General features: G+C 52.2%; 1 protein-coding gene across 5 annotated transcripts in view; it reads right to left on the minus strand.

Annotated features, from left to right (window-relative positions):
• Nucleotides 1–336: 336 nt before the first annotated feature.
• Nucleotides 337–23,119, minus strand: part of FAM110A (family with sequence similarity 110 member A) — a 130,625-nt gene continuing 107,842 nt past the window's right edge. For 3 of the 5 annotated variants that reach the window (XM_060614401.3, XM_060614386.3, XM_060614375.3), the window contains exon 3: nt 337–1,874. In XM_060614401.3, coding sequence (XP_060470384.1) covers nt 886–1,779 — 894 coding nt within the window. In that variant the 5' untranslated portion in view covers nt 1,780–1,874 and the 3' untranslated portion in view covers nt 337–885. Of the gene's footprint in view, nt 1,875–5,718; nt 5,920–12,014; nt 12,378–23,119 lie in introns of those variants that run through there. The other 2 variants (XM_060614420.3, XM_060614413.3) reach the window with 2 other exon arrangements.

Below are 23,119 nucleotides of genomic sequence, written 5' to 3' on the forward strand. Positions count from 1 at the left end.
GGAATAGGGAAGGATCCCTGTACCCATCAGTCTTTTCCCTGAAGGTCCCCCACTTTCCTGGTGCAGGGGAAAAAAACCTGTCCCGGCTCTATCCAGACTCACTCTGTGGCCAGACCCAGTTTCCTCCTCTGTGAAGGAGGCCCAGAAACTACCCAGAGGGGTTATGAGGATCCCCTGTGGGGCAAGTCTTAGGCCGGGCCAACCACTGACCTCATGCCCCCACCAGATCCTGGGGTGAACAATTACTAAGTTCTGAAGGCCCCACCCCAAGACCTCTCCCACCCCTTCTCCTTGTGAACACAGAAGAGTCTGATGACCCAGCCTTTGAAAAACAAGCATTTGTGTTTATTAACCAAAGCGGGGGGGGGGGGGGGGGGGGGGGAGTCAGAGCAGTACAGACTCCTATCAGTCCCTCCTGTAGTCTACCCACCTAGGCCAGGCTGCCAAGGCCCTGCCCCCACCCAGAGTAAGTTCCCAGGGAACCAGGGCCCCCTGGGAGAGGAAGAGGAAGTCAGCAAACGTCAGAGACCAAGGAAGAAGGAAACAGAACCCCTAGGCCTAGTAAGATCCTTTGGCCCCTCACTCTCCGTAGAGAAGGCTAAGTGCCCCAAATCCAAACCCACAATAAGAGCCAAGTAGGACTCATGTCAAAACCTCTACATGTGAAGGGCAGAGGGTGGCCCAAGGTCAAGAGGCAACTCTCTCCAGAGTCAGTCCTTGCCAGGTGGATGCTGGTCCCGCCTCTGAGGCTCCGCCTCCACACCAAGTTCACACAAGGCAGCAGCCTCCGGTCTGCCCCAAGCCCGCGAATGGATGCAGAAGAGGTCAAGGGGCCAGTTGCCTCTCTAAGATCTGTCTGTGGCAAATGCGGCGTCCCGTGGAAGCCTAGCCCTCAGCTGCTGGGGTATCGCGCGCTTGCCGCAACCCGTACAGCCACTTGATCACGCGGGCGTTACGCTCTACCACCGACACGCCATAGGGGACGCGCTCCCGCTCCCGCGCCCGCTCCTCAACAGTGGCAGAGCTGCGGCGGGAGCAGTCCCCCTCAGAGCTGCCGGGCCCAGCGCTGGGCCCGGCCAGGGACACGATGTCTGAGCTAGCCCGCGCCAGGTGGGCCACTCCCAGCCCCCTTGCCTCCTCCGGGTCCAGGCCGCAGAAGTTAAAAAATCGCTCAAGGTCGGCCGCTGCCCGCGAGAAACGCTCACTCAAATCCGACTTGGAGCGCTGCAAACCCGGGGGGCGGGCTGGGCTGGAGGCAGTGGTAGTGCCTGGCGATGGGCAGGGCTGGGCAGGTGAGGCAGGCAGGGGACGGACATCCACTCGGCGAACCGCAGCTGTACTGGGCGGTGGGCGTGGGGGGGTGGCTGGGGGCGCCTGGTGGGCTCCCTCTGTCCGTCCAGGGTTACGGCCGGCCTCGGCAGGGGACGCGGGACTATCACACAAGTCGATAAGGCTGCTAAGGATGTCCAAGTCCAGCTGGGGCCGGCGGCCAGGGCCAGGCAGGACTCGGCGGCTAGGCGTGAGCACCGTGCGGCGAGTCCCAGGGCTGAAGAGTGGCTGTTTGGACAGCAGGGGCTGCACAGGTTCCTGGCGGGTGTTGGCCACATGCAGGCTCTTGACGTACTTGGCCTTGTCAGCCTCCAGGCGCTCCACAGCACTGGGTTTCCGGGCTCCACCATCTGCTGGCCGCCGTAGCAGGTAGCCGGGGACTTTGGTCCGCAGGCGGAAAGGTAGGGCAGGGGTGTCCCGGGCTCCCGGAGTCAGTGTGTCCACAGGCATGGCTGTTACATACCCTGAGGACTTTGGTCTGGGAAGGCCGGAGAAATGAGGAGCCAGATCCAGGCAGAAAGTTGGCAGCTGGACGCCGGCAACGGCTGCAGGAGGGGAAAGACAGAGGCTGAGCGCGCTCAGACAAAGGCTCAGCAAAGACCGAAATGGGCTCAAGACGCGTTCCCTATTAAAAGGTAATAGCCACGCCCCTGGTTCACAGGGAGCCAATCAGAAGACAGAAAGCCAGCACTGAGGGCCTGTGACTCCGCCCACACCCCCGCCTCCTTCTCAGGAGACCAGCCCCTCCTGAGGCAGAGAGGAAAAAGTGCCAAAGAATGACAGGAGCAGCCTGAGCAGAAAAGACAGGGCAAGCCACGCTTTAAAGGAAGCAAAGTGGGCTCCAGGCCATATGCTGGGCCCCAGCCAACTTAATCTCTCAACGGGTCCTCTTAACAGCTCCATTTTGCAGACAGGGAAACTGAAGCTCAGGGAGTTCAACCAACTTGATTAAGCTAACCCAGCAAACTGATGGCTCTGCCCCTTGCTTCCAACCAGGGAGGTGCCGGCACAGCAGTTTTAGGGTTGGGTGACCAAGAGAAAGCGCTGTAACCCCACACCTCACCCGGACTGGCCCCAGGGAACCTGGTCCCACCTTCTACCCTTACCCACTCAGGCAGGAAGCTGCCCTGTGCTATCCACCCGTCTGGACATGCCAGGCCCCAGGCATAGCAATAAGCCAGTGGGGGAGGAGTGTAGAAAGGCCCCACCCCCCACCCCAGTGAAGTCCAGACACTCATCAGCTTCCAGTATGGACTTTACAGTGATCCATGGATGCCTGTCAGCTAGAAATATCAGCCCTGTGCTGTGCTGCTCCAAGAGAAGCTAGAAATGCCCACAATCACAAAACCCTGCTTAAGAGCATCCAGCAGACCCTGGATCTGCCAGCAGCCATAGGATGGGCACCCAGAGGCAAGGGGGCCCACATCTGGGTGCACAGGCATCCACATGATCACCTAAGCATCAGGGCCTCGTGCCCCAGGCATCAGGCCAGCCCTGATCCTTTTTCCAAGAAAAGACTGGAGCCACAAAGTGTCCCCCGCTAACTCTCCCAGAGATGGGCCAGAAGAAAACCCACAGACCAAGTCCTGAAACTTCTCATCTGAAAAACGCGAGAGGAGGACTTCAATCCAGATGATCCCCAAGAAGACTTGTCATTCAGACCATTTACACCCGTGTTGTCTAATTCACTAGCCACATACGGCTAGTGAACCTTAACTTTAAATTTAAATTAAATAAAAACTTACAATTCAGTTCCTCAATCACACTAGCCACATTTCAAGTACACGACAGCCACTCTAGTGGTCACTACAGTAAACAAAGCAGATTAGAGCATTTCCATCCATAACAGAAAGCTATAATGCACCGCCCCATGTGGTCACCCAGAATGACAGGAGGAGTCTGGATTGGGGTGGGAAGGCAGACATCCCTGTGTGCTAGACGTTTAACACCATCCTCTCCTGGAATCCTCCTGGAATTCAGTTGGAATTCCCCCAATGTGAGAAGGGTCACTGTCATCTGATTTTACAGGCAGGGAAAAGTGAGACTACAGAAGTGACCAACCTAGGCCCCAGAGCCGATAAATAAGACACAAATTCATATGAAGCCTAATTCACTCATCTATTATGTTTATGTAGTTTTACTCTTTGTTCTTCCCATGCCCCTAAAATACAGCTTCATGAGGGAAGGTGGTTTGTCTGTTTTGTTCACTGAATCTGTTTCAGGATATTGCTTTCCACACATAATAGATGCTCAATACATTTTTCTTGAATTAAAATGTCCATGGGGACCAAATGAGAATGGGCAGACCTCAGATAAACTAGAGAGGGATGCATCCAGCCTATTGCAGGCATATGCGTCCAAGGTGGGAGGTATGGAATGTGCTAGGAAGCTGGAAGAAAGATGTGCACGAAAACTCTAGGTTCTTAAATCTTAGCATATTCGATAATAATTTTTAACACCTGTGTGGAGAGGGGTGCCTGGGTATCTCAATCGGTTGAGTGATTTCGGCTCAGGTCATGATCTCATGGTCATGGGGTCGAGTCCTGCTTCAGGCCCCTCAATGAGCATGGAGCCAGCTTAAGATTCTCTTTCTCTCTTTCTCTCTCAGGGGCACCTGGATGGCTCAGTCGGTTAAGTGTCCAGCTTCGGGTCAGATCACGCGCTCACGGTTCATGGGTTGGACCCCGGCATGGGACTCTGTGCTGACAACTCGGAGCCTGGAGCCTGCTTCAGATTCTGTGTCTCCCTCTCTCTGCCCCCTCCCCTGATCGTGCTCTGTCTCTCTCTCTCAAAATGAACAAACATTTTTAAAAATTTTTATAATTTTTTTTTTTTTTTTTTTTTTTTTTTTTTTTTACGTTTACTTACTATTGCCTGCTTGGGATTCTCTCTCTTCTCACTCTCTGGCCCTCCTCCCACTCACTCTCTCTCAAAATAAATAAACATTTAAAATATTTTTTCTCTCTCCCTGTCTGTGCCCCTCTCCTCTCTCGAGCTCTCTCAAAAAGAAAATAAATAAATAAAGTAAGTAAGTAAGTGTGGATGGAGCAAACAGGTCTGCAAACGTGTCTGCTCTCCCCACCCCAAACTAGCCTCCAGCCCCCAGTCTGAGACCCGGGCCAACGCAGCCATGGCAAGTTACCAGAACCTTGGGGGCTGTCGGGCCAGAGACAGAGCTGCTCCCAAGGCAGAAGGGATGGAGTAGGTGGGAAAGGAAAGCTGCCCCACTGGGGGCCGACCCCCAGGGGACCTCAGGCAGGAAGGGTCTGACAGGAAAGGCAGCCTGGCGGAGCCCGGTCGAGGTAACTAGCCTCTGCCCCACCCCCGGGCCGCCGCCTAACAAACCAGTCCGACCCGTTGGCGGCGGCAATTCCCTCCCGGGAACCATCCTGGGAAACCGGGGGAAGACGGAGGTCATATGGGCAGGGCCAGGGCAGAAGCCCCGCGCCCTCGGACCGAGCTCCTGGCCGCAGGGGCTCCTCCCGCAGCCCGGACACAAGCTAGGAGCCAAGCCGGGCTTGGGGGCCGCTGGCCAGCTCGCCCACCCGCCCGCTGCACCCCCTGCTCCTGCAGCTGCGCCTCTTACACGCTCCGGTTCCTTATCTGAAACGCGGTTAAAAATAGACCTGAGCCTCCAGGTCTCCGCGAGGATGGAGAGATAAAACAGGTCGAGGACTCTCCCAGCACCTGGCCGAAAGGCCGCGTTCCAAAAACGGGGCTCGAGGTTTTTATGATGATTCTGACGACCCAGCTCCGCAGACCGCCCCCCTGGCAGGGGTCTCTCGGCAGCTCCAGAAGCGCCGGAGCCTCAGACAAAGGAGGCACGTGATAGAGGCTAATCCTAAACTGATCTGACCAAATCCCATTTCACAGGTGGGCAAACGGAGGTGTGGCGGCTCCTGAGTGTTAAAGCCAAGGGTCCCAGTTCCCAGGTGGGACTCGTCCTCTCCGAGGCCTCCTCTCATCGCCAACGCCCCACCTACGGGTTTCAAACGCTACCCACAAATGGCCCCTAGAGCGCCAGCTGTGAGCCCTTCTCTTGGGGCATCCCCGGGGCATGCGGCCGCACCTCGCCCCCTTCCCACCGGCTTCCCTAGAGTCAGCCTTAGGGGGTTGGGGAGCTCGGATCCTCGGTCTGGCTTCCGCCCTGCCCCGCTTCGGGACACTCTCTCGGAGACTCCCAGCGACGGAGGAGGCCGCGAGCCAGGCGGCGCGCTGTGTGACTCTGGCCGCTCACCGCCCCTCTCTGAGCCCGGGTCGACCTGGCTCTTAAGTAGGGTCTCGTCCAGGCGGGAAGGTGAGCCCCCGCCCCGTCCCCACCTTCCCAGGAAGGCCCCCCCACTCCGGCCCCGATCGCCCCCCCCCCAGCCAGCCCGGACCCGCACATACCTTGCTGCGAGCGCGCCCCGCTACAGAGCGCTCCCCCGGCCCGGCCCACCTAGGGCTCAAGTAGCACGCGTTTGCGCAACTTCCGGCGGCCTGCCTCGGGCAGGTGAACCCGCCGGCCCAGGTAGTACCCGAAAGGAAAGAACGAAAGCCAGGCGGGGGCCGGAACCTGAGCCCAGGCGCGCTGGCGGCGGGCTTGGCGCCCGGACCTATCCCAGGGAGCTCTTCCGCGAGTCGGGGCCGCCCAACCCACAGCTACGCTGGCCACATCCGCACATCTGCCACCCGCAGTCCCCGTGGCCACGCGGGCCAGCGCACCCATCGTGGGAGGTGGAAAAACGGCGTTCCCCCCCCCCTTCACCCCCCCTCCCGGCCTCAATGACGGCCAGTTAACGTTGACTGTGCCAGGCACGAGAAAGTGCTGTTCCTGGTATTAATCAATCCATGTTAATCTTCCCAACAACCCCTGTGAGGTGAACTCTATTATTATCCCCATTTGACTCATGGAATACTGAGGCTGGGACAGGCTGAGCTAGTTGCCCAAAGTCACCCCGAGGAGTCCGACTTGGGCACTTTCTCTCCGGACCAAGCCTTAATGTCACCCCGTTCTACCTGTGTGTCCCTGAGCAGGTTGCTGGCCCCCTCTGGCCCTCCATTTGCCAAGTGAGGAGAGTCTCACCTTCCAGGCCCGGTCAGTGTGAGTTCTTAGGCTCTGAGAGGGCCTGTAGAAGCTTCGGGCATGCTGTAAATATTAGTGGCAAGGGCAACAATGGTAATAAGAATACAGTGTTGGAGTCCCAGGCACTACACTTATGTAAATCTCTGGACAACCCCCACCCCCACCCCCACCCCAGGGAGGTACTACTTAATGCCCATTTTACAGATGAGGAGACTGCTGGAAGGAACCCTTGGGAGGGAGGTGATTGCCTCCACCGCCAAGCCAAGCCCTAGTAGGTCACTTCAGGTGGGCACATTTGATGAGGCCAGTTTCACTGGGATCCTGAGGCCCAGAGAAGGCCCTGAGTCCTCGGGAAGTCAAAGGGGGCCCAGTTTTTCATGTCTGTGCCAAGTGGGGGCTGCACCCAGTTTGGGGCAGAGGGCTATGAGGGGACAGGAAGTGATTCAGAAAACAACTCTCCTCCCCCTGGGAGTGAGTCAGCTCTGAGGCCTCCTCCAGGCCCTGGAGCCTGATTTTAGGGGAATGAGGGAGGCCAGCCTAAAGACCATGGTTCCCCGCAATTTCCTGCTGGGTCCCTGCCTGGCCCTCTACTGAGGGTGGGAAGGATGAAGGGGGAGGGTTCCGTTAGGCAATAACTGTCATAAAAGCAAAAAATAATAATAACAATTTTCATAATATAATAAGAAATGTTCTGAGTGGTTTCTTTGTACCTGACACTGTTCTGAGCTCTTTGTATCTGTTGACTCATTTAATCCTCACACTCACCCTGAGGTACTCCTATTATGCTCCTTTTACAGTTGAGAAAACTGAGGCACAGAGAGGTGGGGCCACTTGCCAGAGGTCACACAGCTGGTAAGTGGCAGAGCCAGGATTTGAATCCGGGATTTGAATCCAGGAACAGGGCTGGGGGAGTGGAGGGAAGGGGAGGAGACAGAATCTTCAGCGTTGGGATTCAGTCACTCACCTCCCAACTTTGGCTCAGGTCACGATCTCATGGGTTCGAGTCCCACGTGAGGCTCAGTGCTGACAGCTCAGAGCCTGGAGCCTGCTTCAGATTCTGTGTCTTCCTCTCTCTCTCTCTCTCTCTCTCTCTCTGCTCCTCCCCTGCTCACACACTCTCTCTCTCTCTCTCTTTCTCTCTCTCAAAAATAAATAAACATTAAAAAATGGCAATATGGCAATGTTTTCCCAACAGACATCAGATCTCATCACTGCTCTGCCTAGGCCCACTTATGGCTCCCCATCACCTTAGAGTAAAACCCAGACTCTCTAACTTGGCACTCAGGCCTTCCAGGATCGGGGTCCCGCCCTCCCCTCCCACCTCAGCTCCGGCCTTTTCTGCTGCAGCTACATACCGCTCCCTGCTGTCTTGAACACCCTAAGGTCTTTCTCGCCTCACCGACTCTGCACCATTTGTCCTCTGCTTCAAACCTCTTAGCTCACCTTCTTCAGGTCCCACCTTCTCAAAGAGGCCCCCCTGACCGCCCTGAGGCTCCTGCCAACTCTCTCGTCTATCTGTTCCCTTCCACGCATTCATCCCACCCTGTCGTTTTAGATATTCACTTACTGATCACTCATTTCCTATTTCTGTATTCTCATCCTCTCCCGGGACCAAGCATACAGGTGTGCACACGGCACACCATTGACTAAGTGGCAGGACTGGAAACCAGGCCACCTCAGAGACAAAGGCCCTTCACCACCAAGCCTCCTCCAAACCTCTTGCCTCACCCCAGGGCTTCCCCCATCTATCCCCCTCCCCTCCAGCCTCCCCCTTCAAGCTGGGCTCTGGCCACTTCAGATGAGCCCCGTTCTTCCTCCAAAGACATCACATCCAAACTTTTGCACGGCCGGGGTCTGCTCCTACAGTGCCTTCCCCGCTTCAGCCCTAGGGCCACCTCTGTAGCACAGACTCTGCATCCAGCCTGCCAGGGTTCAAATCCCAGCTCCCCCGGAGTAGCACTGAGCTCCTGGGTAAGATAATCGACATTCCCATGCCTCAGTTTCCCCAACCGTAAAATAGGACTTGTAACAGTGCCCCTCTCCCAACCTGTGCGTGACAAATGCCACCAAAATGTGATACTCCGGTGCCCAGCTCCTGGGTGAGGACTTCATCACCCCGAACGTTGACCCACTTTTCTCAAAGTTTGCAAATCCAAGCATGCAGAGTCGAACAGACATTTCTTCAAAGAAAGTGTACAAAGGACTGATAGGCACATGACAAGATGCTCAATATCATGAATCATGTGGGAAATGTAAATCAAAACTACAATGACATAACATGTCACATCCATTAAGATGACAATATCAAAACATATAAGCAAACAAAAAAAACCAAAAAACAAAAAAACCCAAAAACAGAAAATAACAAATGTTGGTGAGGATGTGAAGAAACTGGAACCCTTGAACACTGTTGGTGGGAATATAAAATGGTGCAAAAAATAAAACAAAATAAAACAAAATAAAATAAAATAAAATAAGCCAGCGTAACTGCTGTGAAAACAGTATGACGGTTAGGAAAACTTTTTAAAGAGAATCACCATGGTTGCACCACAGTGCGAACAGACTTAATGCCCCTGAACTGAACCCTTAACAAATGGTTAAGATGTGAGACTTTATGTTATATACATTTTACCAAGAGAAGAAAAAGAGGGAGAACAGAGTCTGGGTCAGACCCCCTGGATCGGAATTCCTGCTCTGGGTGACCTCGCCCAAGTCACTAAACCTCTCTTGCATTCAGTTTCCTTTTGTGAGGTGGAAAAAAATAACAGCACAAAATTGCAAGAATCAAACGAGCACATGCTCATAAAGTACCTGGCAGAGGGAAGTGCTCGTCGAGAGGTGTTCGTGATTTTTATTCTTTGTCTAGGGGGCAAGAGGTGTGGTTTCGATGTTTACAATTTTCATGACATTCTGCACCCCCACCCCACCCCTCCCTTCCACCTCCTTCTCTTGCTGCTCATTAGAAGCCAGGCCCTGACTTGGGTGGAGACAGGGTGGCCCTCACCTGCCCCAGAAAAGGATCAGGAAGGCTCCAGGCAGCATTGAAGGGGCGGGCCAATAGGGCAGCCCAGCTCGATTTCAGCCCAGCTGTCCGGGTCAGAGACACCCAGCTGGGCATCCTCCAGGGCCACGGCAGGCCCCATTCTATTTCTGGAGTCTCCCCAGACTCTCATGCCCTGGCCTGCCTGCAGTCAGCCTTGCCCAGAACCAGTCTTGTCCAGGGCACCCTGGCACACATCTCAGCAAGGGAGAGGTGAGCGGGCTGAAGGAGGGGTATGGGCACAGACGCCTGGAGCACTGATCTCCTATTCGGCCCAACTCCATCAACCCAATTAGCTGCGCCTGTTTGTACCTCAAGTTGCAAAATGGGGACAGAGGGGCTTGCGGTGGAGACGGAGAGAGACCACATGCAAAGCCTTAGAGAAGGGCCTGGCTCACGAGGCTGGGAAGGCGGAGGTTGGGGCCAACTCACAGGCAAGCCCACTTCCTGTCCTGGATTACCTTCTGCCCAGGCCTGAGCTCACTATCGTGGCTTCTTATCTTGGCCAGGAGACGTGAAGAAACTTGCCCAAAGTCACACAGCAAGTCAATGACAGATCACAGAGAGGGCAGTGGTCTTATGATTAAATATATAATCTATAATGACATATATATATATTATATGTGTATAATATATACATATATGCATATGCACATATATATGTATATAATATATACATATATATGCATATGCACATATATGTATATAATATATACACATATCTATACATATAACATATACATATATACATATATGTGTATGTATATACATATATGTGTGTGTATATATATATATATTTATATATATAATTTTTCAACCAGGTGATATATGCACATGACCCAACAAAAACTCTAAGGAGAATAAGGTAAAAATAAACTCCTTCCCACTCCTATCCCCAGCCACCCAGTTCCCCTCCCTGCAACCAGACAGCTGTGTGTCCTTCCAGGGAGATTTTAGGCAGATACAAGCAACAATAATGGACATATATTCTTTCTTTCTTTTTTTTTTTTTTTTACACGTATGGCAAAATGCTGCGCGTACTGTTTTTACCTTGCTCTTTTTACTCAATAATACGTGTTGTTTTAAGAATGTTGTTAAGGGGCGCCTGGGTGGGTCGGTCGGTTAAGCGTCCGACTTCAGCTCAGGTCATGATCTCACGGTCCGTGAGTTTGAGCCCCGCGTCGGGCTCTGTGCTGACAGCTCAGAGCCTGGAGCCTGCTTCGGATTCTGTGTCTCCCTCTCTCTCTGCCCCTCCCCTGTTCATGCTCTGTCTCTCTCTGTCTCAAAAATAAATAAACGTTAAAAAAAATTTTTTTAAAGAATGTTGTTAATATATTATTAATTATAATATGTGTTATTAATATACTTAATAATATACATTGTTCAATAACATCTGTGGTGCCACATCAGTACATAAGGAGCCTATCAGCCCCTGCTGATGAGCACTTAGTGTGTGTCCAGACGCGCCCTGTTACAAACCACCCTGCAGCGTCACCGCACCGACGTTGTGTTGCCTTAGAAGTGGGACAGCTGGGCTGGGCATGTGCTTGTAATGGTGACAGAGACCATGTGAGTCGATCTCCACCAGCAGGACAGACAGCAAATGGTCAATAACTGTTAGCTTTAGTTAGCTTGATTAGAGGTTTGGGCACCCCTCAATTTTGCCTCGCCCTAGCCCCTCCCTGCATCGCATTCCAGCCGAGGAAGATAATCAGCTCCCTAATAACTGAAAGACATAGGACATCAGATGGGTAAATGCCACTGAGAGAAACAAAATAGAAAAGGGGGAGGGCAGGGCATATGAACTCAATAAATATTTGTTGAGAGACTAAATGAAAGAGTTCATTTCTTTCTGAGTTCCCAGCGCATCCCCAGGAGACAGGGCTCGGCCCAAGTCAGATGCTCCACTGGGATCCGTCGCGGCCCCGTCCCCAACTCCAAAGTCTCTGGTGACTAGTGGCTTCAGGTTGAGCGGCTGCCTCTACCCATTCCCCCAACTTGGGGCAGATTCCCAAGAATCTAAAAGCGGCTCCAGGGCACCTGCTGCCCACCTAGTATCTACCCCAGACACGTCAGTCCCCTCGGATGCCCCCCAGAACAGCCCTCTGAGGGAGACAGCACTGCGATTCAGAACCCCGTGGGCAGAAGGACCCCAAAGGCGCCTTGAGTCCACCCTCTGGCGTTCCAGAGAAGGGAAGACAGATGCCCAGAAGGGGCACCCAGAGGACTGCGCGGGAGAGTGGGGCAGGAGGGAGATCATCCAGCCAGGGCTCCAGGGCTCGGCAGCCTTGCAGCTAAGAGGCTGAGAAGCTGACCCCCAGCTGCGTGTCTGGGCCTCCCAAGGCCAATCCTGATCTACCCCGACTGGAGACTTCGAGGCGGAGCAGAAAGACCTGAACTGGATTCCCCACCAGACCTCGCTGTGCCAGGCCACTTGCCTCTCCGCACCTCATTCCCTCTCATCCGTGAAATGGGGTACCAACTCCTCCCCACACATACGACGCGGGCAGGACGCATACAGCAGGCGCTCACGGAGCCCCTCGGACCCCAGCGCGCGCCCCAGACCACCCGCCCCCTCACCTGGAGCCGGCGCTAGGAGAGTCCCGGCTCCTCCAATACGGGTCTTAGAGAGGCTGACAGCTCGGACCCGAGGTTGGAATGGCCGCGCCCAACGCTGCTCGGAAGGCCCCAGCCCCGCATAAGGACCCGCCGGAGCGTCTTCGGAACTGCTCTGCGCACCCGAGGTGGACGGGGTACCTGACTGTCCCCAGGCCCCCACCAGAGCGGAGGCCCGGGGGGGCGCAGAGGAAGGGGAAGTGAGTTCGCCAGTCTCCCCCCGTCGCCGGAATGGTTTGCCCCGGACATCCTGATTGGTTCCTCGCTTCCGTTCGAACGCCGCGCCATCCGGGTTGCCAGGCGACCGCTTAGCTTCAGCCCAGGGGACAGCGCGTCCAGCCCCAGCAGCCCAGCTCCGCCCCGGCTCAACCCCTCCGGCCTGGTCTTCCCTTGGCCGCTGCAACTCAGGAGCCTAGTTATTTCCCTTGCTCTGCCAGGACTTTCTCCTGGTCCCCAACAGACTATGGCACCATTTAGGGGCCCCACCTAGTCCCTAGTTCCGACTTTGCAGCTGGCTATGTGAGCCCGGGCTAGCCCCTTTCCCTCTCTGTTTCCCTAACTGCACCGTGGTAAATTGCAAAATATGCATATCCAGCAGTCCCGAATTTTACTAAGGAAATGACCAAAGATATGAGCAAAGATTGATGCAGCCTAGCGTTATTTACGATAGCAAAAGAATGGAAATCATTCCAATGCTCAGCAAAAGAAGGTCGGTTATATACATCCATCCTGCGGAAGAGCTAAGTCTACTGAGCTTTTTACCTGCCAGGTAGCTTTACATAACATAACTCTTGTCATTGCTCATGGCATAACCCTTCGAGATAGGAACCTTTAATTACCCCACTTTGTGATGAGGAAGGTTATGCAGCTATTAAAAATGATGTAGTTAAAGATACTTAAAGTATGAGGAAAATGCTAAGAAAGCTTTTTAAAAGTGTGTTTCAAAGCACTATGTACACCATAACTACGTATTAAATACATAATTGCAATATCACGTGTTTATGTGTAATCGTTTATAAAAACAGCAGTCAACTTCTTTTTTGTGTTTTTGTGGATTTTCCAATTTCCAACACTTAAATTGTCAAGGGAAAAAAAAACCCACATTTTTTAAAAGGATTAGAATAAATTAACTCTAAGCACCCTTCAAGATAAGGAAATTTCATAACTGCAAGTCACTATTTGGGTCTAGGGCATTGTTCAAGTTGGAACCGACCTCTGTTTTCTAGTCCAGATGGCGATCTTCACTCTTTGATTGGATTTTCAATGATTGAGCACTTACTGTGCAAATACCTTGGGCAGGTCGGGGAGGGGGGACTAATAGTATACCAATAGCTGACAATGATTGCACATTCTGGCATGAGCACCAATCAAATCAGAGTAGATAGCATCCGAAGCAGGAAGTCTGACTATATCTGGGAGGAGCAGCGAAATATCAAAGTTGGCATTAACTGTGCCCTTTGCTAGACTGTGCTCGAGGCCTGACACACATTTTCTCACTTGACTCCCTTACCATGTGAGAAGAGAGGTTCTATTATCCTTCTCATTTTATAGATGAGAAAAGCATTGTTTATCTGGATTCAGCAGGAGTCCTCTGAACCGTTCTGTTATGTTCCCATGTGAATATACAACACGTGTTGGCAGCAGCAGTGAGGGGAGGCAAGGAGGATCCTGTGATCACAAAAGACACAAAGCAGGGGCAGATCTAGACTACATACTTCCTGAGGCTCGTACAATTTAGGGAGATCTATTTAAGGAAAGACCTACAAAATCACAGATATAAAATTAGGTAATAAAAGTGATGATTTGGTTCGAAAGACAGAAGAGACCTCAACAAACGAAAATTCCACAAATGTTGCAAAATCCAGGAAAATAATATTATTTCTATGAATTACATATTTGGCATACCTCCCTGATACTTTTCACAAACAAGCTTCTTCTGGCTCCATGTATACATTTCATACCTCTCCTCCACTACATACTGGTGATATTGGGCACTGTAAACCCAGAGAGGGCGAGAGACAGAGACAGAGAGAGATGACCTTTCACCCTGGTGCACCTTTATGTCACAGCACACCTCAGTGTGCTAGGTAAGGGTATTCCTGGAAGTCATTAGCAGTTGGCAATAACTTTTCACAAAAGTGACTGAAAACAACGTAAATAAAACCGCGAAGCCCGTACTGAACGTCAGGGTTCCCTTGGCCAAATCCCACAGACGGTCACACGCACTCCGACATCATCTGACACAAAGGGAAGTCTGGATGGAAAGAGAAGGTGGTTTTAACAGAGTGAGGTTTAAACACCTTACTTTGGCAAGTTTTACAGAAGCATATGACTCTGTGAACACCTTGCTAGGGTGTCTGCCGGACCTTAGCTTCCCTGTCATTAAAATGGGAATAACAACAATGGTGTCATGGTTGAATTCTTCTCTCAGATGTACAACTTTAATCAGGGGTTAGGAGAGATTTGAGATGCTTGGATAAAGGTCTTGCTGACCCTTGCGTGTTCCAAACTTGCCTCTGCCCTACGTACCCTGGAGCTTAAAACAAACAGGATAGGGGCGCCTGGGTGGTTCAGTCGGTTGAGCGTCCGACTTCGGCTCAGGTCGTGATCTTGCAGTTTGTGAGTTTGAGTCCCGCGTCGGGCTCTGTGCTGACAGCTCGGGGCCTGGAGCCTGCTTTGGATTCTGTGTCTCCCTCTCTCTCTGCCCCTAACCCACTCGCATTCTGTCTCTGTCTCTCTCAAAAATAAATAAACATTTTTAAAAAAATTTTTTTTTAAAAAGAATAAGGAGGTGGACAAGCTGTCATTAGTGTGCCCAGATGAAAGGGAGCTAGATGATCCTTAGGGTCGCATCCTGACCTTGGCAGTGTTTTCTCCACTCAGCTCGAAACTGAGATGAAATCAGCCTCAGATACCAGCTCCCTATCCTCTGTGCACCCCATGGCTGTATTTTGTTTTGGCAGGGGGAGCCTGGCCTTGAAGTGGTTTGAGAGGCATGCCCCGGGGGGGGGGGGGGGGGGGGGAGGGGACTGGTGACCAAGGACAGTTCCTGTGTCTGAGCTTTCTGGTCCCGGGGGAGGCAGCCTATCGAGCCTTCAGGTGAGACCTCATGAGAAGTTCAGAGAGAACTGCCAAGCCAAGCCCTTCCTGAGTTCTTATCCAACAGAAACCATAAAAGAGATGAAAAAAAAAAAAAAAGATTATTGTTGTCTTAAGCCACTAAGTGTGGTGATGATTTGTTATTCAGCAGGAGATAATACCTAGGGACTTTTTACAAATTCCAACGTCCAGGTTGCACCCCAGACCAACCACATCTGAACCTCTAGGAGAGAGGCCCAGATATCAGGTTTCCATGTGCAGCCAAGGTTGAAACCCCCTGGAGGAGGTCCCCTCCCGCTTCTGGCTTGGGCAGCTCCCACTGACCTCAGGCTGGTTAGGAGTCTCTCCTCTGGGCTTCCACAGCCCCCTGTCTCAAACTGGCCTGGGGCACGTCTCCTGACTCGGCAGTCGGGAGACCTCTTATCGGGTAAGTGGAGGTGATTATAGCACCCAGCTGACCTCCTGGACAATCCCATGGTGTGTCACCTGAGAAAGGGCTTGGGGAGCATAAAAAGCGAGCTCTCCAGGTGTGGCTGTTATCACTGAGCTGCTGCTCGGGCTCAGCATTCCTCCGCCTCCCCTCCGCCTCGGCTTTCTGTCTGTCTGGACAGCTAGGAGACAGCAGCTTCCAGTTTGGAGAGAGGACTGTCCAAGTTACCCTCATCCCTGCAGACCTCCCCCCTTCATCTCCTCTTGGTTTGTTTCAGGATGTATTTACTCATTCAACAAATATTTTCTGAGCCCCTGGTCTGTGCCGGTTACTAGGAAGACAGACGGGAACACAGGGAGTTACATTCTAGTGAGGGAGACAGAACAATAGATGAGTAAGTGAACCGACAAGTGAGACATGTTATAAATAAAAATAAAGCAGAGTAAAGCAATGGGCGTAATGGAAAAGGGGCTGCTTTGTATAGCACAGTCAGGGAGGCCTCTCTGAGGTGAAGCCTAAAGCGTAAAAAAGAGGCAGACATGTGCAAATCTAGGGAAGGCTAGGAGGAACAAACATGTGCAAAGGTCCTGGGGCAAGAGTGAGTTTGGTATATTTGAGCCAAAAGGCCAACGACTGGAATGGAGAGACAGGAAAAAGACTGACATGAAATTGCTGTAGGCCACAGAGAAGAGTCTAGAGTTTAAAGATAAAAAGCAGCAGTTTCAGATCAAGATCAAGCATTCTGGGGTCAGCCGGTCAGAGTTCTAATCCCAGCTCTACCACCCACCTGCTGCCAGACTTGGGAAAGTTCCTTAAACTCTGAACGTTCAGCCCCCTATCTTTAATGGGAATAATTGCACCTACATCGCAAGGAGTTACCTTGAGTCCCCAGGATGATGCGCACAAAACCCTTAGCACAGGACCTGGCCAAAGCATGGCTCAATAAATGTGCGTTATGCTCATTGCTGATGACAATAGCAGAGATCATACCGCACAACCATGGGGGTTCCCAATAAATCGCAAACCCTGGCAGAGAGCATACGTGCTTGCACCCTGTAGCGGGCTGAACAGGGTGCCCGCACAGAACAATCGGGGCTGGCAGCAGTCTCCTGGGGATTAGAGACAGGCTGGCAGCTGCTGGAACCAGGGCAAGATGAAGACAGGCTTGAAGATCCCGCTGGATTTGGTCCAGACTGAGCCACATCGGCTCTCCACTCCCAAATCCTCACGCCCCAGGAACAGGGTCGAGTTGTGAATCTGGAAAGCCCAGAATTCTTTTAATCCTGAGGTCTTCGGGCTGCCTGGGTGGCTCAGTCGGTTAGGCAGCCAACTCTTGATTTTGGCTCATGAACCTGTGAGATTGAGCCCAACCCAGGGTCAGGCTCTCTGCGCCCACAGCGCAGAGCCTGCTTGGGATTCTGTCTCTCCCTCTCTCTGCCCTCCACCCCCCACCTCAAGGTAAATAAATAAACTTAAAAAAAAAAAAATCCTGAATTTTGCATTTTATCGAGTTTTAGTTATTTAAATGGAAAGGCCACACAAGGCTAGTGGCTATCGTATTAGCACGGCTCTCGAGTGGAAGTTGTTTTCTCTTCGATTCTCTTTCACTCTTTCTAGCCTTCATCCGTGTCCATTTCGCCCACGACAGGGGGCCGCAGACTCAGGGCCAAACTGGGATTTGTATCTGTTCCTTTATGAAAATGGGTCTTGTTAAAGGAAATTCACCAACTTCCGGTGTATACTTCGCTGATTTTTGACAAATGTGTCCAGCTGCAATTGCTGCCATGGAGGAGTGGCTTCCGTCACCTGGACAACCTCCCTTGTGTGTTTTACGGTCACGTCCCTCCCCCTCGCTCTGGCAGCCACTGGTCTGTTTTCTTTCCCTACGCTTTCGTCTTTTCTGGACTATCACACAAATGGGTCAGCCTTCTTTCACTTGAAGCAGGATTAGAGTTTAAGAACATTGTTTTATTCCCATTCCGTTATTTCCCCCCCACCCCCAGAAGTTTTCTAATTACGGCAAATGATGCTGAGTTTCCACTCACAGAGAAAGTATGAAATTTCCTTTCACGCTGAATCCGTTTAAGCCAAGGAGCACACGTTTCCTTTAAAATGTGGAAGTCACTAATAGAACAGGTGGGATACGGATACGACAGCAATTACAAGAGTGAGACACGAGTTACTCCTCTTCGGGAAAAACACCCAATCCCACCTCTGCGTGTGACTCATGGGGGGAACCAAGACCCAGGAGGAGGTTGGCTGGCCCGGATCACATCGAGCAGGTGGCAGAAACAGGAGGACACTAGTGCTGCTCAGGACAGATGGCAGAGGCTGGGAGGAGAGGCTTGGGTCCCCTTAGGGTTAGGGGGCTGTCCCCTCCCCCCACTCTTGGGTCTGCGCTAATGGAGCTGCCCCAGGTCAGAGGCTGGGCCTGACAGATGGGATTCTACAGGGGAAAAAAGGTTCAGAGGGTGAGGGGCCTTTGTCCCAACCCCAGATGGCAGGGCCAGGCCAGAGGCAGGTGGAGAAGTAGGGCCCCTCCTGAACTGGAAGGTCGTGGCCCGGAGACAGAATCTTTGTGGAAATGTAACACCCAAGGGACTGGTGCAGGCCTTTCCAGCTTTCAACAAGACCCCTCCACTCCACATGCAAATCAAATGCAAATGAGCCTGCAGCCACTGCACAAACCCCGCCCTCCTTTCCCTCTTGCTGAGGTCCATCCCACAGGTCCAGACACCCACGGATGTCCAGACACCCGAAGCCCCAGGCCCATCCTCAGCGCACGCTCAGACCCCTCACACCAGGACTGGGCATGAAATGGGCTCAGCTGACCCATCTCTGCCTGGAGGCTGAGTCAGACCTGGGCCACTCCTGCTGTCTCTCCCCCTATCCGTCCTCCCCCAGCTCAGGCAGATCTTTTAACACCATAAATCAGTATTGCAAAGCTATAGTGATCAAACCGATCTGATACCGGTAGGAAAACAATCAAGGGCTCAGAAATAAATCCACGCAAATATGGCCAAATGATACTTGACAAAAGAGCCAGGGATACTCAATGAGGAAAGACAGTCTCTTCAACAAATGGTGTTGGGAAAACTGAATATTCACATGCAACGCATGAAATTAGACCACTCGCCTTACACCACTCACAAAAATTCACTGGAAATTGATTAAAGGCTTAAACCTAGGACCTGAAACCATAAAACTCCTAGAAGGAAACACAGGGGAAAACTCCTTGACATTGGTCTTGGCAATGATTATTCAGATATGACAACAGGGGCGTCTGGGTGACTCAGTCGGTTAAGCGTCCAGCTCTTGATTTCGGCTCAGGTCATGATCTCGAGGTTTGTGAGTTCGAGCCTCAGGTCGGGCTCCATGCTGACAGCGTGGAGCCTGCTTGGGATTCTCTCTTGTGCTCACTCTCTCTCAGCCCCTCCCCTGCTCATGCTCACTCTTTCTCTCAAAATAAATAAATAAACTTAACAAAACAGATGTGACAACAAAAACACAGGCAACAAAAGCAAAAATCAACAAATAAGGACCACGTCCAACTAAAAAGCTTCTACAAAGCAAAAGAGAAAACCAACACAATGAAAAGGCAGCAGCTCAAGTGTCCATCGATAGGCGAATGGATAAAGACGTGGGCTTGGGGCGCCTGGGTGGCGCAGTCGGTTAAGCGTCCGACTTCAGCCAGGTCACGATCTCACGGTCCGTGAGTTCGAGCCCCGCGTCAGGCTCTGGGCTGATGGCTCGGAGCCTGGAGCCTGTTTCCGATTCTGTGTCTCCCTCTCTCTCTGCCCCTCCCCCGTTCATGCTCTGTCTCTCTCTGTCCCAAAAATAAATAAAAAATGTTGAAAAAAAAAAAATTAAAAGTTAAAAAAAAAAAAAGAAAAAAAAAAAAAAGACGTGGGCTATATATACAATGGAATATTACTCAGCCATAAAAAAAAGAATTAAATCTTGCCATTTGCAACGACACGCACGGAGCTAGAGAGTATAATGTTAAGCAACAAAGTCAGAGAAAGACAAATACCATTGAGTTTACGTGTGGAATTGAAGAAACAAAACAAAGGAGCAAAGGGAAAAAGAAAGAGAGAGAGGCAAACCAAGAAACAGACTCTTGACTATAGAGAACAAATTGATGGTTACCAGAGGGAAGGGGGTAGGGGAATGGGGGACCTAGGGGCTGGGGATTAAGGAGCACACTTGTGATGAGGACCGGGTGTTGTATGGACGTGTTGAATCGCTATATTGCACACCTGAAACTAACACGGCACTGTATGTTAACTAACTGGAATTAATAATAATAATAAATAAAATAAAGTAAAAATAATAAAATGAAAAGGCAGCCTTTGGGATGGGAGAAAACATTTGTAAACACGTATCTGATAAAGGGTTAATATCCAAAAAATATAAAGAACTCCTACAACACAATAGCAGACAAAAAAATCCAATTGAAAAATACACAGAGTAGGGGCGCCTGGGTGGCTGAGTCGGTTAGGCATCCGACTTCCACTCAGGTCATGATCTCGCGGTCCGTGAGTTCGAGCCCCGCGTCGGGCTCTGTGCTGACAGCTCAGAGCCTGGAGCCTGCTTCGGATTCTGTGTCTCCCTCTCTCTCTGCTCCTCCCTTGCTCTCGCTCTCTCGCTCTCTCTCTCCAAAATAAATAAACATTAAAAAAAAGAGTATTTGTGTAGACATTTTTCCAAAGAAGACACCCAGTTGGCCAACAAGTACATGAAGAGGTGCTCAACCATCACTCATCATCAGGCAACCGCAAGTCCAAACCACAATGAGATATCGCTGCACACCTGTCGAAATAGCTATTACCAAAAAGACAAGAGACACCAAACGCTGGCACGGCTGTGGAGAAACGGGAACCCTTGCGGGCTGCTGGTGCAATCATAAATCAGTGCGAGCCACTATGGAAAAGAGCGCGGAGGTTCCTTTTCTGCCAAAAACAGAACCAGCACGTGCCCCGGCTGTGTCACCTCCTGGCGTGTGGCCGAAGAAAATGAAATCAGAAGCTCAAAGACCGATCGGCACCCCCAACGTTCATGGAAGCGCGACTTACAAAAGCCATGGAAGCCATGGAAGCCATGGAAACAACCTAAGTGCCAGCGACTGACGAATAGGTGACGAAAACGTAAGAAGGAAAGAGACAGAATGCAATATTCCTCAGCCCGAGGAAGAAGGAAGGCCCGCCACGTGTGACAACAGGGATGGACCAGAAGGGCATTTGGCTAAGTGAAGTAATTCAGACAGAGAAAGACCACGGGTGATCTCGCTTATAGGAGGAATCACAAAAACCGAATTCACAGAAACAGAATAGAGCGGTGGTTGTTAGGGGCTGGGGGAAAAGGGGGGAGAGGTTGGGCAAAGGGACCAGCACTGGGACGTCCCCCAGTGCTTCCCCGGCCAGCTCCCCGTCACCCACACCTCCGGCTCTGAGACATGGTACCTTCACAGCCGGGCCCTCGAACACCCCTTCAACAGCTCTGGTTTGCCTCACTCGCCGTGCGCAACACCTGAGATTATTTTATGTATTTGTTTTCTTGGGTTTGCTCGCCTCGGTTCCACAAGGGCAGGGGGCCTGGCCTGTATCTCCCATGCCTAGAACACCGCCTGGCACATAGTAGGGGCTCCATAAATATTTGTGAGCGAAGGGAGGGGGGTGGGAAGGAGAGGAAGGAAGGACCGAACGCCCCCACCGAGGCCCCCCGAAAGAGGCAGACAGATTGGAGCGGAAAATGTGACAATAACCACTTGTTCACTCGACAAAGTTACGGTGCGGGCCAGGCACCGACGTAGGGGCTGGGGACACTGTGGTGAACAAGACAAATTGCCTCAGCTTTCCAGGCCCACGGCTGGTGGGGGAGACTGAGAAGCCACAGGGGTCACTGTTCTGAGTCATCTGTGAGGTCCTGATGAGGCCCTGAACCCAAGCCGGGGGTCAGGGCAGGCTTCTAGGAGGAGGCGGCCTCTGGGTTGAAACCCAAAGAGTGAGCAGTGGGGAACTCACCAGAAAACAGGAGGAGGACAGAAAGAGATTGGAGGTGGGAAGCCGGGTCACAGAGGTCACACAGGCCCTGGAGGGGTGGTGGGGTGGTGGGGAGTGATGCAGGGGCCCTGTCGTGGCATTACTCCTTACCCCGTTTTACAGACAGAAACACAAGAGACCCAAATCAGAGCGAGGACAGGCCCACACCGTCCGGGCTCCCTGTCCAGTGCTCTTCCCACTGCATCAGTGTGGGAATACCAGTTTCTTCCCTGGAAACTTCTGGAGCCTTGGGAAGGGGCCACTCTCCTGTCCGGCCCCATGCCTCCCTACCAGCCCTTTGAGAGAAATATTAATATTTTGGAGTGAAACCGCGCTCCTTTGTTATACAAGGAAGTAGCCTTCTTTTTTTAGAGATGCAAACTTAAGTATTGGAGGGGATGATTCATGATCTCTATAATTCACATTAAGCCACCTCGAAAAGAAATGGAGGAAGCATTACGGAAAACGCCAGAGTTCATCGGGATGTCGGATATACAGTTCATAATGTTATCCTCTGTTTTTCTGTGTGTCTAAAATTACTCGACATAGTTCAGCGTAAACCACTGAAAGAAAAACACGAGGGCAGCCCCTGGGTGTGGCCACAGCTGTGAACGTGAATTGAGAAGGCTGGAAGGCAAGCTAGGAGAACATTCTGGACTGGGAAAACCGGGTCTGTGTGTGGGCCCCTGGGCAGTCCCTCCCCCTGTGGGGCCCCTTCCCCTGGGACACCCTGAGTCTCTGCCCCAGTGCTGCATCTGGTGCTCTCATGGATTCGGCCACTGGGGGCTCTGCGCCCCTTCCCCAGGACACCGACTCTCAGGTTGGGGGCCAGGCAGGAGGCCAAAGGCTTCGCTGTCCCCGAGCCCCGAGAGGCCAGACCAGTCTGCCAGTGTCTGGACTGGGGAATGGACAGAAGGACGCAGCCCCATCTCACCCTTTCGATCTGGGCCTAGGCACCTGCTCTCTTGCACCATCTACCCCATTGGACTGGCTGGGAAACTGAGGCCCAGGCCTGACCTGGGTCCCCTGCTTTGGGGGCCTGTACTCTTCTTAAGGACCCAAGACATATAATCCTACAGAAGGAAGAGGGCAGAGAAGGAGGCCCAGTGCACCAAAAGAGTCAGAAGCTGATGTCTGGCCCTCAGCAAGTCAGGGTCAGAGGCAGAGGGCAGGGGACGCGTCCCCGGCAGCGTGAGGTCTCTGTGTGAGGAAGTCAGTGCAGGCCGGGAGCCTCCAGCCCCTGTGGAGAGGGCTCTCCCGTCCCTAGCTGTGCCCCCTGCATCAGTACGGCCCCAGTCTCCCCAGCTCGGGGCCAGGGGATCCTCTCTCCCTGTTCAAGCAGGAACCTCAATGTCCCTGTCAGCCTGTCCCTCTCACTCACCCCCAAACCAGCGAAGTGCTCTCCTTAAGACCTCCCCTTCCATTCAGCCAGTCAACAAATATCTTCCAAGTTCCTTCCACATGCCAGGCACAAATTAGGCACCAGGACCTCCACTGTG

Source organism: Panthera onca, chromosome A3 (genome assembly GCF_046562875.1).
Source record: "Panthera onca isolate mPanOnc1 chromosome A3, mPanOnc1 haplotype 2, whole genome shotgun sequence".
Taxonomy (NCBI): Eukaryota; Metazoa; Chordata; class Mammalia; order Carnivora; family Felidae; genus Panthera; species Panthera onca.